The following is an 18,048-nucleotide window of genomic DNA, read 5'->3' as shown; positions in this document are numbered from 1 at the left end:
GCGAATTAGCAGATATAGAAATAAAAAACTTCTACAGATTTGTAGTAGTTTCTAGGAGTTTTGTCGATTCTTAAATTAAAATTAGGAGGTACTTTTTTGAAATGTCCTTTATTTGTCTTATTGCATTTCCTCTTGGAGAACCACCATAGAACGTAATCAACTAAACTAACTTCAAGGTACATGACACAATATCTCTCGGCGGGCATTTGGAAAATAATATTACCTCAGAGATTTGAAGATCTCCGACGACGACAACATATGTATCACTGAGACGATCAATAAATTCGTGTCTATGACGCAACATAAACTTCGGTGTTCAAGAAAACGTTCAAATTTTTTTTGTAAAGTTAATCTCACACTTCCTCATTCTCTCAATTATTTAAGAGGGTTCAAATCACAGAGTAAACTAATCCGATGGAGTGATAATAGAATGATGAAAGAAATGAAATGAGCAATGACCTTCAACTAACTAAAAGAATGTAAATCAATTATTAAAAAAACGAAACGAAGGAAAACACACACATTTATAACTTATACCAAAATATTAACAAAAAATAACGGTATATTTCATACTTAAATATTTATCTCACAAAATGCATGTATTCTCATTCTTACAGGTCTCTCCTGTCGTTATGGCAAAAATCCATGGACTGAATGCGACCAGAAGACCAACACACGCTCACGAACGTTGACATTGAAGAAGGGCGATCCGGCATGCGATCAAACGCGAACCATACAAAAGAAATGCAAAAAAGGTAAGTGCAAATGGAAATGGAAATCATAAGAAAATTTACAATAAAAACAATATGAATTTTTAAAATTTACTATGGAAAATGGCGCTTGCATATTAAAATTGGCAAGATTAACAACATTTACGCCTAAATGTAGGCAATAACTTTTTGGGGCAAATGGTTTTTGCCACTTTGCAGTGCAATTGAACAAATGCGATCGGCAACAGCAAAAAGCAAATGTGACTCACACTCATACAAACTCAAAAGTTATCAGCTGGCACGCCATTACTTGCAGCAACACACATAATTGCCGACTTTGCTGGCTTCGCTGACATTATTGCCGCTGCAATTGCCATTGTGCCATTTTCATTGCTTTTGTTTTTGTTTGTGTGCGCGTGAGAGAGTGCCTTGACGCCATCACCATTAACTTCTCGACAATCTGCACTGCCGAATTACCGAAGTCACGACCATCATCATCAACATTATTGCGCCTCGCTGGCGCGTAATTACTTTTTATGATAATTTTTTTTGTGGCACAGCGTGTGGCGAGGCAAGCTTGGAGATTTTGATAGCGCAAAAGTGAGAGAGTGTGAGTGTGAGAGCGTGAGAAAGATAGAGTGACCAGTTATCATGAAACTGTTGACGTGGACATTAAAGAAGTCAAAATGTACTTTTGCTTGTATGTGTGTGTGTCCTCATGTTTGTTCGTGGGTGTTTTTAAAACCGGCAATGTTGCAGCTGTGCACCGTTAAGCGCATTTACGGAAAATGGACGAATTTTGCGGATATTAATAGTTAATTCAGAATTGCAAATAACTGTGAAATGGTGGCAAGCATCAGAAATGCTGTTAAGATAAACGGTGTTGTAGGAAAGGCCCATTAACTTCATAACTTCTTGGTTATTCAACTTTTTGGTACCACCAAGTTTTTTTTTAGTCCGATTGAATAGTCGCTCTAATGGACAGAGTTGCATCTTAGCTAATACTACGTACCCATTAAACTCAGGGATCTACAGGGTTGATTTTTTGTCCCCAAAATAAAATTTTGACTAGCTTTTAGCTTTCAAGATCTGGAAACACTAATACAAATTTTGAGAAGTTCTGGTTATTTATACTCCCTTACAAGACATCTGCTATCAATCATCTTCCATTATAAAGTTACATTCCATTTCGAAGTCACAGTTGTCTTACAAAACTTTTTTAAATACTTTTATAGAAAATATTACTCAGGGAATCGACACCATTGAATAGTAGATTCCACCAAAGTGCAAATTTTACTTGATTACAAAAAGGCTTAAAGTTTTTTCAGAGGAAACCAATTGGGATTTATTGTAAAGTTGTATTTGCTCATCCTCAAAATTTAGGAAATCATCAAATCAAATTTTAGGGAGCATATAATGGAATACCATAGACGCTAGATACAATAGATAGTGGGTTCCACTTCTTTAGTACCAACTATTGTGAAAACAATCAATGTGTGGCGTCGTTAAAGTAAACGACTAGTGGCAGATACATATCCTATGTCTTCAAGACCCCTCCATAAGCTTATCTTTTTTCATAAAATAGTTTCGAAGTTAGTGAACACTTTCAATTGACCAATCTGTACCAACCACTTAGCTGATGTATGTCCTAGCGATCATTTTGTAATTTCAGTAAACAAAGGATGATTCATTTCGATGTTCCCTACTATTTTAAAGAAGGAATCACAGAAAACACAAATTTAATGGGGAATGTTTATTATCATTCGAAATAACATTCTTTGGCATTTAATTGTTAAAGGTTATCTCCTTAAAATTTTGGCCGCGGCTACGTTTCAGATGGTCCATTCGTTGAGTCCAATTTTCGCTGACTCGTTCGCGCATTTCGTGGGGAATCGCACGCGTGATGTTTTGCTCCAAAGCCTGAATCAAAGCGAGATTGTCCGCATATACTTTAGACTTTACATATCCCGACAGGAAAAAGTCTAACGATGTGATACCAAACTTTAAATTATCTGCTCACCGTAGTATTCTCTCAATAAATCCATGGATGGATATGTCGCGTGATCTGTCAATAAAGGCTATTGAAAGGCTATAAGGAAAGGCTAAGTTCGGGTGCAACCGAACATTTTATACTCTCGCAATTTATTGAAGAAATGTAACCAATACATATATGTGGAATAAAACTCATCGTATTTTTGAAAAACCTATAATTTGGTATAAGAGAGCTAGGAGAAGATACTTTTGAAAAACCTACAATGAGGTATATGGAGATGTTATGACCTGATTTTAATAATTTTTGGAACAGAGACACACTATTAGAAGAAAACAATCTCCTCTAAATTACATTAAATTATCTGAGAGATTTACTCATATTTTCGGTTAAAATTTATCCTTAGGCGCTGAGTTCAACATGTTCGATATCTGGGGCCTTGAAAAGTTATGGCCCGTTTTCGACAATTTTTTCACAAGTGAAGCCAGAGATGATATGCACTATTTGTGTAAAGTTTTATTCCGCTATCTTCATTGGTTCCTTATGTAAACACGACAAAGCGAAGGAATCAGATGGAATTCAAATTTGAGTTATAAGGAATGTAGTCGTGGTTGTGAACCGATTTCGCCCATTTTTTGTCCGTGTTATCAGAGTGTCAAGAAAATATTATATACCGAATTTCATTCGAATCAGTCGAGTAGTTCCTGAGATATGGTTTTTGACCCATAAGTGGGCGATGCCACGCCCGTTTTCCATTTTGTAAAAAAATCTGATTACAGCTCCCTTCTGCTATTTCTTCAGCAAAATTAAGTGTTTCTGACGTTTTTCGTTAGTTAGTTAACCCGCTTTTAGTCATTTTCAACCTAACCCTTGTATGGGAGGTGGGCGTGGTTATTATCTGATTTCAACTATTTTCATAGTATGTGGTGGGGTATGTAAGAGAACCGACTGCAGAAAGTTTGGTTTATATAGCTTTATTAGTTTGCGAGTTAAATACAAATAACCGATTTGTGGGCGGGGCCACGACCACTTCCCCAAAAAAATTACATCCATATATTCCCCCTCTTAGTGCGATGCTTTATTCCAAATTTCTTTTATAACTTCATTTATGGCTTAGTTATGACACTTTATGTGTTTTTGGTTTTCGCCATTTTGTGGGCATGGCAATGGTCCGATTCCGCCCATTTTCGAACTTAACCTTATTATGGTGCCAAGAAATATTTGTGCCGCTTTTCGTCAAGATATCTTAATTTTTACTCAAGTTACAGCTTGCACAGACGGACAGATATCCGGATATCAAATCTACTCGTCACCTGATCACTTTATATATACAACTCTTTTAGTTTTAGGTGTTACAAACAACCATTATGTGAACAAAACTATAATACTCTCTTTAGCAACATTTGTTGCGAGAGTATAAAAAGTACCTCTTCTTGGATTACCCAAGTGTATTGTATAACACTATACAATAATCGCCTGGACGAAACTATTTTTTCGATTGGGGCGTAAGTAAAACAGTGCATTCTACGGTTTTCGAAGTTATCATCCAAAATCGAAATAGCCGTCTTCGAATTTCGAAATTGAGCTTGCTGGCCATTAATAATTATAGTGTGCACCACGTAAGTTATCAAAAGAGTAAAATATTGGGCGTAATCAATATTTTCTTCATATTTGAATGGTGTAGAACATTTTTCGACCAAGTATATGATGATATAAGGGGTCAAAGTTCGAATTTTGAAAACAAAAAAACGGAGTTTATACTTTTTTATTTATGACTAAATCTCGCAAAAAAATTGATTTGGTCCTTTACCCAAAAAAAATCCGATTTAACCGTGTAGTGTATTGATACATAAAAAATTTGAAACTCATGCTACATCTCGAAACTATTTCCAAATCATACCAAGCACTCGACAGTTTCGAAAAATTTGAAATTTCGAATTTATCAAATATAAGTCAAACTGAGGAAGTGTGTCAATGGGGACTTTACTCTTACATTCGATATTACCACATGTATATATCAAGTAAGTACATTATTAATCAGATATTTAACTTTATGAGATGAAAAATTAAGTATACGACATGTCATACTGCCAGAGTGTAGTTATTGTACGTATATAAACTTCACTAAACTTCTATTACTGACAGTCCATAAGTTGCAGCTACTCTTCTGACCTCTAGTCTCAATCAGTCAGCCATTCGTGTCCAATTGCAGTACGCTAACGGTGATTCAACTCTTTGGTCCACCTATCCAACATTAAAATCGCAAACAATAACGCTCATTCTCAGCATTTTTTCTTCTCCTATCGCCTCAAATAACCGCACTTTATGGTTCAAAGTTAACTGTAACACTCATCCACAGCGGAAGCGGAAATGTGACTCCATTCGAGTGACAGTGCGCAGCGCGTCCAAGCATTTATGACGATACAATCGGATATTAATGGATAATTGCAATGAACTCTGATCGCTTCCTATCACTACACTTTGCGCACGACATAATGCAACAAAAGAAAAAATAACTACAACAACAACAACGAATGTTGCAACCAAATACTACGGCACAAAGCAATTTTACAGCTCATTTTATGTGCCGTTGAACTGTAATTTTTCCGAAATTTTTGCTTTTTTTTGGTTTTTGCAGTCAGCAAATTTTCCGCTGACATGCGAACAATCGCTTAGCCATCATATGCGCGGAAGAACTACACAATAGATAGGTGCAGTTGTAGGGGTGTGTGTTTGTATATGGTTGAAAGTGTGTGTGAGTGCCTGCTTTGTGCTTTGCAACCGCCAATTTTTGCTCTGCTGCCACACATTTTTGCACGCCTTGTTGCACATTTTCACATGTGATTGCAACATGCATTAGATAGTCACTCGTGCGCGTACACACACACAGACATACATATATAAGCACTGCAAAAGCTTACAAATTTTGCGCTGATTTTTCCCATCTTCCATTCGCATTTGTTATTCTCTGCCGTGCTATTATTGCCTTCACTGATTGTGCAGCACATTCTCCATCACACACATACATCCGTGCAATAGTTAACGGTACTTGTGTAATCACACAGTCAGCGCTCATGTAAGCTTTTAACGTTGTTGCCGTTGTTATTGATTTCACTGTTAGTAACGGTTTTCTGCAATTTCTGCGCTTCATTTCACGCATTTTTCTTTATTTTTCTTGATTTTTTTTTACTTTTTCCTTATTTTCCTTTAATTTTTTCCTTTTTTTTTAATTTTTCTCCATTATTTTTACTTTTCCATTTCCATCATTATATCCTCGCGCATTGTGCAACTCACGCGAATTCGTTCATTCTTGCATTGAGTTGCACTTTTCGTGTTTCCTGTTTGGTTTCTTCTGCGTCTTCCTCTTCTTTTCTACACGACGTGTTTTTCTGTGCTGTCACTCTGTTCATTTCCTCTGCAGTTGCATTCTCACCTCCTCACTCGCTCTCCAGCTCGCTTTCGTGTCTGTGTTGGTGCAATGCTAACGAACTTTCAAGCTTTGTTAGTATGCTGACATACTTTCAGGCGCATTTTAAGCGTATTTTTTGTTCTTTTTTTTGTTATTTTATATATTTTTTCGCTGACAATGGTAAAATTATAAAATAACTTAAACGCAGAGTTTTAAAAAGCAAAGTTTGATTGAAAGAAATTTTGTGGAGGAAACTTTTAAGGAAGAATCAATTATGTGAATCGATATGAAATGTTACATAGTATATTTGTGGAGTCGTCAAAATAGAACAACTCACTTGGACATATTATACGAATTATTGAAAACCAAATATACATTTCGCGAAGCATTTTTTTCACACAATTTCTAAGTAATTTTGAGTGAATTTCGGAAATTGCACAGTTTTATTCAAGGATCTCTATTTTTTCCTTATGTCCCCGAAGCTTAATTTAAATTCGAAAGCTTTAAATAAGTTCAATATCTTTCTTACACTTGATCGCATTTATCTCATTTTGAAGAAAAATATATATTGCTTATATAAATGAGAACGAAATCGATATTCAACACTCCCAAGCTTTGAGAAGATTTGAATTCTTTAAGCTGTTACGTACGAAAACTCTGATTCTGGCTTTCAGATTCGAATCGGCTTTTTGTAAACGAATATACTATCAAAAGACGAAATCCATTGTTCGTAATATCTAGAGAAATGCAAAGTTCCAGCATATAAATCTGATAGAAGTATAACTTGTACTTATGAACTTTTGAAAAGCTCTACTAAAATTATTTTATTTTGTCTCATTAAAATGTACCGTTTTATGGTCTCATAAAACTATGTGTTGAACTTCTATATATTTATAGGCTTCATTGCTTGCTAGCAACTCTTATTTTTTGAAAACTCTTGATAGAAATTTGTCCAGAAGAATATCCTCAAAGATCACTGCTTTCCAAAATGTGAACGAAACACACATTTTTCTCGAACAGATCCGATATTTAATTGCAATATTATTATTGTTCATGTAGTCATCTAGATTCCACTTTTTTTACTCACTTTTATGATGAATGCGTGGCCGCGCGGAACCATCGAAAAGCTGTGCAGCAACTACTTTCACGAAGAAATTTAATTAAAGACTTTACTGTTGTGAAATCATTGAAGATACTAGGAGATACTTATAACGGGTGATTTTTTTGAGGTTAGGATTTTCATGCATTAGTATTTGACAGATCACGTGGGATTTCAGACATGGTGTCAAAGAGAAAGATGCTCAGTATGCTTTGACATTTCATCATGAATAGACTTACTAACGAGCAACGCTTGCAAATCATTGAATTTTATTACCAAAATCAGTGTTCGGTTCGAAATGTGTTTCGCGCTTTACGTCCGATTTATGGTCTACATAATCGACCAAGTGAGCAAACAATTAATGCGATTGTGACCAAGTTTCGCACTCAGTTTACTTTATTGGACATTAAACCAACCACACGAATGCGTACAGTGCGTACAGAAGAGAATATTGCGTCTGTTTCTGAGAGTGTGGCTGAAGACCGTGAAATGTCGATTCGTCGCCGTTCGCAGCAATTGGGTTTGTGTTATTCGACCACATGGAAGATTTTACGCAAAGATCTTGGTGTAAAACCGTATAAAATACAGCTCGTGCAAGAACTGAAGCCGAACGATCTGCCACAACGTCGAATTTTCAGTGAATGGGCCCTAGAAAAGTTGGCAGAAAATCCGCTTTTTTATCGACAAATTTTGTTCAGCGATGAGGCTCATTTCTGGTTGAATGGCTACGTAAATAAGCAAAATTGCCGCATTTGGGGTGAAGAGCAACCAGAAGCCGTTCAAGAACTGCCCATGCATCCCGAAAAATGCACTGTTTGGTGTGGTTTGTACGCTGGTGGAATCATTGGACCGTATTTTTTCAAAGATGCTGTTGGACGCAACGTTACGGTGAATGGCGATCGCTATCGTTCGATGCTAACAAACTTTTTGTTGCCAAAAATGGAAGAACTGAACTTGGTTGACATGTGGTTTCAACAAGATGGCGCTACATGCCACACAGCTCGCGATTCTATGGCCATTTTGAGGGAAAACTTCGGAGAACAATTCATCTCAAGAAATGGACCCGTAAGTTGGCCACCAAGATCATGCGATTTAACGCCTTTAGACTATTTTTTGTGGGGCTACGTCAAGTCTAAAGTCTACAGAAATAAGCCAGCAACTATTCCAGCTTTGGAAGACAACATTTCCGAAGAAATTCGGGCTATTCCGGCCGAAATGCTCGAAAAAGTTGCCCAAAATTGGACTTTCCGAATGGACCACCTAAGACGCAGCCGCGGTCAACATTTAAATGAAATTATCTTCAAAAAGTAAATGTCATGAACCAATCTAACGTTTCAAATAAAGAACCGATGAGATTTTGCAAATTTTATGCGTTTTTTTTTTTTAAAAGTTATCAAGCTCTTAAAAAATCACCCGTTATATTTAAAGCTTTAGGAACTCGAGGTTTAGCTCATAAAGGTAGTCTCTAGTGATAAAGTTCCTAACTGGTTATTATTCGATTAGAACCCGTGCGGTAAGATTAGAAATTAAACTTTATATGAGACTTTTGGAAGACTAAAGTTGGAACTTCTGGTTCTAATTGATTTATACTGTCCTGGCCTAGCTGGTATCGAAATCAATACCCAATGAAGATTTGTGATAGATTTCAAAGATTTTGTCCTTTTATTCATTATCGGATTTTCATTTTGGTTTTACAAAGGCCAGTTGAAGTATGATCTACTGGTCAGGGATCAGCCAGAATACCTAACCTCAACTTAGACTAATCCCATCGCTATAATTACTAAAATATATAAATTAATTTCATTTGGATATTTATAATCAAAAGACTATCCACTGTTATGAGCTATATTACTGGACAGACTTTTTTCTATACGCCACACACTATCAAATTATATACCCAGCGTAAGTTATAATTGAGGATGAAGCCGAGATACTTCACCTAAATAATAATGGGTTTAAATAGAGCTTAAGGGACTAAACCAGTGTAACCCATGAATTATGCGATTTTTTTTTTTTAAAGACAGTACTCTATCGAATGTTTCGATTTTTTTTGGACATAATTAGGTATATTTTCGGCTATATTTTAAGATTTTTTTACAAAAAGATTGAAAAATAACTGTCTTCGGAGGTCCCAAAAAAAAAGTTCCCCATTCTGAAACTAAAAACATTCAATAACGTTATTATAGTTGAAGATATTTCCTAAACAATGACCTACAAATTTTGAAAAATATCAAAAATTAACAAAATAGCGTAGTTCTGAAAAAAATTTCGTTTTTTTTTAGGTAAAAAAATTGTAGTTTTTTTAATACCGAATTGTCAATTTTCAAGAAATCAAAAACATTTCAAGGATACTTAGTTAAAATTTGAAGTCGATCGATCAATTTCTCATTGAGTTATGATATCAGCAATTTTGAAAAAGTTTCGACTACAGAGGTAGGGATGCAAACGATGTATCGATGTTTTTGAAACATCGATGTTTTCGTCAAAAAGCATCGATTTTAGCCATCGATGTCTCGAATCTAAAAACGTCGAAGCATTGATGTCACTTTCAACGATGTTTTATGTCGATGTTTTATATAAAAATTTTACTTTGCACCTTCACACTTTTTCGGGTATTAACCCGAAACCCTCTATTTGGATACGCTTTATTACATTGGAATTCGATTTTTGTAAAATACGGAGAATTCGTTAAGGGAATGTCCGCTTGGACAATACTGCGGTTACTTTTATGATTTATTTATACAAATTAATTCTGGCGTAGGCTACTTATTACTGCATTTTAAAGATGATATGGCTAAAAGAAATACTTTCTTTTGTTTCATAAAAAATTCAAAGAATCACGCTGATACAACAGAATCTTCGGATGAGTGTGAAACAGAATACTCGTTTGATATTTGGAACCAGAATAAACATTTGGTCCACCAAAAGGTGAAATGTAAGCTGTCAAACTTAAGACGTACTCCATTTCATTTATTTATGCTTCTGCTTCTGTATCCCTTAGCTTTTCACACTAAATTTAAAAAAAGTTCTAAAATACAATGTTTTAATGGCCGATGTTTTTGATTTCGATGGGTTTTGAAGAAACATCGATACATCGAACCATCGATGTTTCATTTCACGATGTTTGCATCCCTATACAGAGGTCGCTCTATAGAACACTTCCATTCAAAAACTATTCAAGATACGAGCTTGCCGCTTTCACAGAATACTTTTTGAAAGTACGAGTATATAAAATAAAAAAAAAATTGATTTTTTGAAAATGCCACACTGGTATAGCCCCTTAATAAAAACATTTAAATTCTTTGTTGAAGACACTTCAAACACTAAATAATACTTACATGAATTTCCCTTATTTCATTTCTCCATATTCTATAAATATTACATATATCCTAGCTATAAAGCCTTCAAATCGTTTTGGTACCATATTCGCCAGGTGCTAGCCCTATTTCACTCACTTTTTCCTGATTTATTTTTAATGAAAAGCAAAGAATTGAACTCAACTTATGCAGGTATTAAAATTAAAGGCTTAACAATAAATTGCCTTAATTGGAATGTGGACTCTCCTGGTAGATATGTATATATGTACAAGTGTATGTGTGTGTGCTGACTTTATATCTGCAGCACTGCATTCATTAAGCCACTGCAGCACACACACATCTACAAATAGATATTCGCATATTTCCATAATTACTTTCGGCTACATGTTCGACATAAATTTTTTGGCGATAGTAAAATTGCAAAAACACCAAAAAATATATGCAAAAAAGCAATAAATAAAATAAATGCTGAAAAATGTTTCGACGCTGATGGGATATACATGTACTTGTATTTCCCGGTCGTTATATTTATTACTTTTATTTTTAAACTATATTTTGTTGTTGTATTTGCTGATGTTGTTGTTGCTTTATAGCTAGCAAAAATTAACAACCGAAATCCGTGAGATTGAGCTGTAATTTGTGCGCTGCGAACAGAAAATTTACATTTCGCAGCCATAAAAAATTTAACAGCTATGAAAAACGTTTTTACTGCAACCACACCGTTATGTTGCGACACACACACATGCACATAAATAGCCGCAGATACATACATACACATGTAAGCTCGTATGTGCGCTTGTAGCCAACGCCGTTATATTGGTTATGGCTTTAGCACCGCAGTGTCGGGATAACAAGCGCACTGAGCAATGTATGCAGCATAACGGAAATGATGTAATAAAACGGTAAAAAACTCTTGCAAAAAAATCAGCATTTAAAAATAATATAGCTTCCATGCGGCGCAAGTGGTTGTGCATTGTTGCGGACTGCTCTATATTCGTACCTAGAATAATTTGAATACAAGTCGCAATCAAGTGGTCTTTTCTCCCATTTTTTGCATTGCAGGTATGGTTAATTTGCTGGCCAGTTGAGCACATTGCACATATTTTTAAAGAATACCTATCTCTGAGCCCTAGAAACAAAATAACAATATAAAGTGCGAGAGAGAGAGAGAGCGAACGTGAGAGAAATGGGTGTAGCATTCAAAAAAGTGAAATAGAGAGAGATAGAAAAGAGACTGGCATATAGAGGGTTTTTCAATAGGGACACTACAAATGTAGACCGATAATGACAGCAAACGACGCCATATTTGCCTCCACTCTTTTGACATTTCTTTGCCATTTCATCATGGAAAGAGATACGATCCAACAACGAATCGAAATTATATTTTTTTACCGAAATTCGGAGTCAGTGGCCTCAACTTTAAGAGCGCCAAATCCAATTTATGGTCGTCATAATCGTCCTGTCCTGTTCCCATGACAGTGAGACAAAGAAGGAGTGTGGAGAATATTGCTCCCGCTAGCGGAAGACCCAAATCAGTCCCTCACACAGTTTTTTTTTGCGAAAATATCTTGGCCTACATCCTTGCAAGATCAAATTGACGCCAGAACTGAAGCCGCTTGACCACCAGATTCGTGAACTGAGCAACAACTTGGAAATGATTCCGATTTTCATCGAAAAATCATCTTCAGCGTTGAGGCTCATTTCTGGATGAATGGCTTCGTCAATAAGCAAAATATGTATCATTGGTCAGGCAGCAATCGACATGTACTCCATGATCACCATTGCATCACGAAAGAATTACGGTTTGGACCGGTTTATGGGCCGGCGGAGTCATTGCGCCGTACTTCTTCAATGATGATCAAGACCGGCACGTTACTATGAATAGAAATCGCTACCGTTCAATGATAACCGAATATTTTTGGCCCGGATTGGATGATATGAACTTGGACAATATGAGGTTCCAACAGGGAGGCGCCACAAGCCATACAGCGAACGTCACAATCGATTTATTGAAGACCTAGTTTGGTGAAGGTGTTATCTCACGAAATGTCTCAGTCAATTGGCCGCCTTGGTCGTGCGATTTGACGCCGCTAGATATGCAAAAACGAATCGAAATTATAAATTTTTACCGAAATTTGGAGTCAGTGGCCTCAACTTTAAGAGCGCCAAGTCCAATTTATGGTCGTCATAATCGTCCTGTCCTGTTCCCATGACAGTGAGAGAAGTGCCCGTAGTGTCGAAAATATTGCTCCCACTTGAGAAAGAGCCAAATCAGCCCCTCACACATTTTCTTTTGCGAAAATATCTTGGCCTACATCCTTACAAGATCAAATTGACGCCAGAACTGAAGTCGCTTGACCACCAGAATCGTGAACTGAGCAACAACTTGAAAATTATCCGGATTTTCATCGAAAAATCATATTCAGCGTTGAGGCTCATTTCTGGATGAATGGCCTCGTCAATAAGCAAAATATGTATCATTGGTCAGGCAGCAATCCACACGTACTCCATGAGTCACAATTGCATCCCGAAAAAATTACGCTTTGGTGCAGTTTATGGGCCGGCTGCGTCATTGGGCCGTACTTACTCTGTGATGATCAAGACCGGCACGTTTCTATGAATGGGAATCGTTGCCGTTCAATGATAACGGAATTTTTTTGGCCCGGATTGGATGATATGGACTTGGACAATATGTGGTTCCAAAAGGACGGCGCCACAAGTCACATTGTGAATATCACAATCGATTTATTGAAAACCAAGTTTGGTGAACGTGTTATCTCACGAAATATCCCAATCATTTGGCCGTCTCGGTCGTGTGATTTGGCGCCGTTATACTATTTCCTGTGGGACCACCTCAAGTCTATGGTTTAAGTCAGCAAGCCAGCGACGATTGATGAACTGCGAATATCGAACGGGAAATTCCTGCAGTATCGACCGAATAATGCTTGAAAACCGTCGAAATCGGATTAAGCGTCTGGACTTCTGCAAACTTACCCGTGGTGGCCATGCAAAAGAAATCGATACATAATGGCATCGAATGTACTTTCATAGGAATAAAGAGTATCATTCATATTCCAAACCGTTTTAGCGCTCTTATTGATAAACCCTTTAGTGTGAGAGAGAGTGAGGGAATGACATGTATAAATGTAGTTGATCGTCTATTGTCCCACTCTCCAGGAACTCATTGTAACATATCTCAGGAACTACTCGACATATTTCCAAATTTTGTACATAATATTGCCTTGACTCCTTGATATTACATATTTTTTCCATATACTTAATATTAGGTTTCTCAAACTTCCGGCTCTATGTATGCTGTATACATAAATCTGTTAATATGAAATATCTTAACAAAATAAGTGAATATGTATTCTTGGATATCTGTAGCTTGGTCTAGAAAATTGGTGAAATCGGTCCAGGATTTACCTTAGTTTCCAAATACTCTATATAATGTTATTCTACTGGACTTTATATCGAATATATGGGTCAAATCGTGTGTTATCTTTTTGAAATCTCCTCTAGCCACTTTAATGTGCTCAATGTAGTGATCGATCTAGATCTTGGTGTAGTCCCTATACCATCCCATGATTGACCTTTCCCTTATACATATGTTTCCCTTCCTTATGCCAAGGTCAATGACTTTTGACCGGAGCTTGTTTACATTTTGGTCGAAATCAATTACATTTTGGATGGGGTTTTCCTGAGGTCATGTTTGACTTGGAATAATATATTTTCAGCGAAAGTAGTGGGACATTAAAATATTGTACTTAATTACTTATTCGAATTTCGTTGTCAAATGTAGTAGAGAGAGAGATGGATGTCTTGAAGCAGCTATCCAAAAAATACCGAACTGTTGGATGATTATTCTTGCCCATCTCCAGGTTCTAGACAAGATTCAGCAGTGTAGGAGGAAAAGCTTCCCATAACGAATAGCCTAATTTTAGAGAAGATTTAAATACTTTTAATAAATATTATTTTAGAGATAAAGAGAGTGGAAGCAATTGAGTGATCTACAATTCGTTTCAAGCTACATGAACGTTGGATTTGGTTCGAGGTTTTGTAATGTTTTCAAAAAAGGTATCTTTCTTCTAAATTTTTCTATAAATTATGCCATAGTCCATAAATGTCAGTTCTTCGTTTATTTCACAAGTTTGAAAAGACAAGTGGAGCTTCCACACATAATCTCTCCAGGTTGGAAAAAAGAAGGAGGCTACGAAAGTAGTCTACCTATACATTCAGCTGACTTGTCATTTGTGGGTGGTCAGAGCTTATATCAATTTTTAAAGTGCTTAAAACCATAATCAACCATTTAATTCTACATATATACACATATACATTGGGGTATATACCGTTATATATGTTCACGTATGCATGTAAGCAGCCTCTGAATGTGCGTTGATTGGTTTTTTTTGGTCGACGTTAATTGTCCTTGTGGTCTTGATAGTAATTGCAAGAGAATAACATGATTTCCCCACTTTACACAAGCACACACACACTCAAGCTTATCTTCTTCGAATTCGGTGTAACGGAATATGAATTTAATTCTTTTGCCAACTATCATGGTGTTTTAACCAGGAAATGCACTCACCACATACACATATTTACGCGTATGTGTGCATAGAGTTGCCACATGTCCATAAATATGAATTGGTTCAATGGCGCGGTGTGTGTGTGTGTGCGTTTGCCTTATCTCGTTTGTCTGCATTAACATAACAATTGCATTGAGCCAGCGGCAGCCTCGAGCAGCTGGAAGCACAAAAATACCAACAAAACAGCAGCAATACGCATGTCCCCCGTAGACATGTGGCAGCAACGAGCGCATACAAGCTGCAAAGTACCAATGCAGCAAATTGCCATTGCAACGCGCGTGAACAAACTGACATGTTTTCGGTGTCCAATTGGCTGACCGGCACTCAAATGGATGGACAGTTGGACAGAGCAACAGACAGGTTGTTTGTGTGTACACACATACATATATATTTGTTTGTGTGTATATAAATGCAGATAAATGTTCCATATATATGTATGAAACAGTCGCTTAACAGCTACAACAATACACAATAAGCTTGCTTTCTTACAATAAAAACAATAACAACAAATATATATATGTATATATATACATATATATACACAATAAGCAGGGTACACCTCAAGCCCACAATTCCTTTCTTTTTTTTGCCACCTTTTATAACTGACCCACATGGGCGTGGCACGCACATTAACCACAGTCGGCCTACTATATACATTGTCTCTTCAGTATGTTTGTATATATGCTATAGCTCATTCATGCCACATATGCCTAGCCAACACTCATGCCATTCACTGTCACTGATAACGTTGCTCGGCGACACAGATTGTAAAATGTAAATTGGCAGGATTTCGTTTAAATTTTATTGCCGAAACTGCCGACACAGAGCTACAGCATATATATATAAGAAGGCAAAATGTACGAGGTCGGTTAGATATGTTGAAGCAATTTCGTATATATTTCATTAAAAGTAGTCAGCACACTCTATAGTGTCCTGTAAGCCATGTAGAGTATTGCCATTTTTTTCATTTATTTAATATCTCTAATACTATCAGTTTTAGAAAGATCCCACACCAGAAAAAAATACTATTTGTCATGGGGACCACGAAAGATCTATCCTCGACTGACCTGATCAAATTGATGGTATACCTTCTGAGATATAAGTCTACGATTCCCTATCCGATATTATAGTTAAAAGTTTTTACAGTTTATCGAACATGAGATCTGGCTCATGTCTAGTTACCAATTTAGTCGTTTTCTGCGCGAGTTCTTTTCAATTGGATCGGTTGTTACATCTAGAGAACACATCTATGTTTAACCACTTTTCAGAAGCTCTTCCTATTAGTATAAATTACATTAGCCGCTCAGATGCCATAGCACCTATGTATATATAATGGATTCATAGTATAATTCAATTCCGGCGATAGTTCAGGGCAAAACAAGTCACATTAGATGGCGCCAGATCGAAAACCCTTTGATGTAATTCTATATCCTTTACTTTTTACTGGTGATGCTCCTACGTTACGGTATTCCCTTCGATCTATATTGACTTTCTGTTGATCCCCTCTACGATAGTATCAAAATCATGAAATCCACATCGACATCAGAATTTTCCAGAAGAACTAAAGGATGATGCAGCGGAATCGCTGGAAACTGCAAAGCGGATCAGCTTGCAAGAGTGGGTACTCTAGCAACATTGACGCCGGAGTGGAAATGTGTGGGCAATCCGTGGTCCACTTGCACTAGAGCGCTGGACACACTGTCTTCGAGTGAGCTCGCCAAACGCTGGAGAACAACCTCTCTCTCCGAACACAATCTCATCTCTCCGCGATCATTGGAGTGCTTACTACTCATTGCCCAATAGACACACACGAGTCTAGGGATCAAGTCAGACGCTAGTTGCCAATGCTGTTTGGAGGATAGCGAAGAGAAATCGTCCAAGCACTTCCTCCTTCAATGTCCAGCATTTGCCCGACGTAGGTTAAAGCACCTCGGTAAGAACTTTATTATAGAGTCCAACCGCTTTGTCGCTTCATAAGGGTCTTAGGGATCCGTTAAGAGTTTTCTGGGTGTCATAAAGGACAGTCGAATTTTTCTAACTGAGATTCTCTGCATCTGACGAGATCTACCCTTTAACCAAACCTAACAGTATGAAGTATGTTAGTACTCCTATATTTATTGTTTATTTAAATGGACTTAAAATATCTATGCATACAGTGGAAGGGCTCTTTAGAGAAAAAAGTCATGACATGTTTTAAAATGTAACTCAATTATACCCCTTTTGGCCGCACTATTGGTACCTTCTGTTGGAAATCCCTTCATATATACTTCAATTGTTACTAACATCTATGATCTCATCTCTTCAACCCAATCCAAAGCTCTTAGTATCAAATCAGTAGTGTCAAAAAAATGAGATCTGTGGTCTATATCCGAATAAATAATACATATGTCTGGAAGTACGGCTTAAATACAACTCATAGTATTCATACTCATCAGATTGATGGAGAAATATATTCCATGTCTCTTCCAACAACTCTTAAAGTTCATTGATGGGAATAAATAATGCATTAATTTTAGAAAAGTTATATAAAAACCTTGAAGTTTCACCGATCAAGCATGTTGATCTGTTGTGGTACAGAAATCTTCTGCTTCAGACGTTCCCGCTATTTTTTAGTCGACCCTTACTTCAATCATGAAACCACACTTGAGCTCAGCTCTATTCGTTTAAAGAACCCCATCGTGATTATATTTTTTGACTGTTTCTAGTCTATCCTTTGTTTTTGTTTTTTGGCATTAAGATCAGCGCCATATGGACTAGTTGGTTGTAATGACTTATATAAATTCTGAAAATATCTTCCTTGGGTCCCATTATTAGCTCTAATTTTTCAGCAAATAATCTATATGTATATCGCTGTCGAACCCAAATCTTCTAAACTTGTTTTAAAATTGGAAAGAATCTGTATCTAGTTGGCCTTTGAAAAAACAGGACTCGTTG

At 36.7% G+C, this 18,048-nt stretch overlaps 1 protein-coding gene across 2 annotated transcripts in view; it reads left to right on the top strand.

The window, feature by feature from the left end:
- Nucleotides 1-18,048, top strand: part of LOC105211057 (uncharacterized) — a 113,079-nt gene that overhangs the window by 85,589 nt on the left and 9,442 nt on the right. For both annotated transcript variants that reach the window (XM_054229603.1, XM_054229604.1), the window contains exon 4: nt 618-755. In XM_054229603.1, coding sequence (XP_054085578.1) covers nt 618-755 — 138 coding nt within the window. The remainder of the gene's footprint in view (nt 1-617; nt 756-18,048) is intronic.

Source organism: Zeugodacus cucurbitae, chromosome 4 (genome assembly GCF_028554725.1).
Source record: "Zeugodacus cucurbitae isolate PBARC_wt_2022May chromosome 4, idZeuCucr1.2, whole genome shotgun sequence".
Classification (NCBI taxonomy): domain Eukaryota; kingdom Metazoa; phylum Arthropoda; class Insecta; order Diptera; family Tephritidae; genus Zeugodacus; species Zeugodacus cucurbitae.
This window is presented reverse-complemented; position numbering and strand designations above follow the sequence as displayed.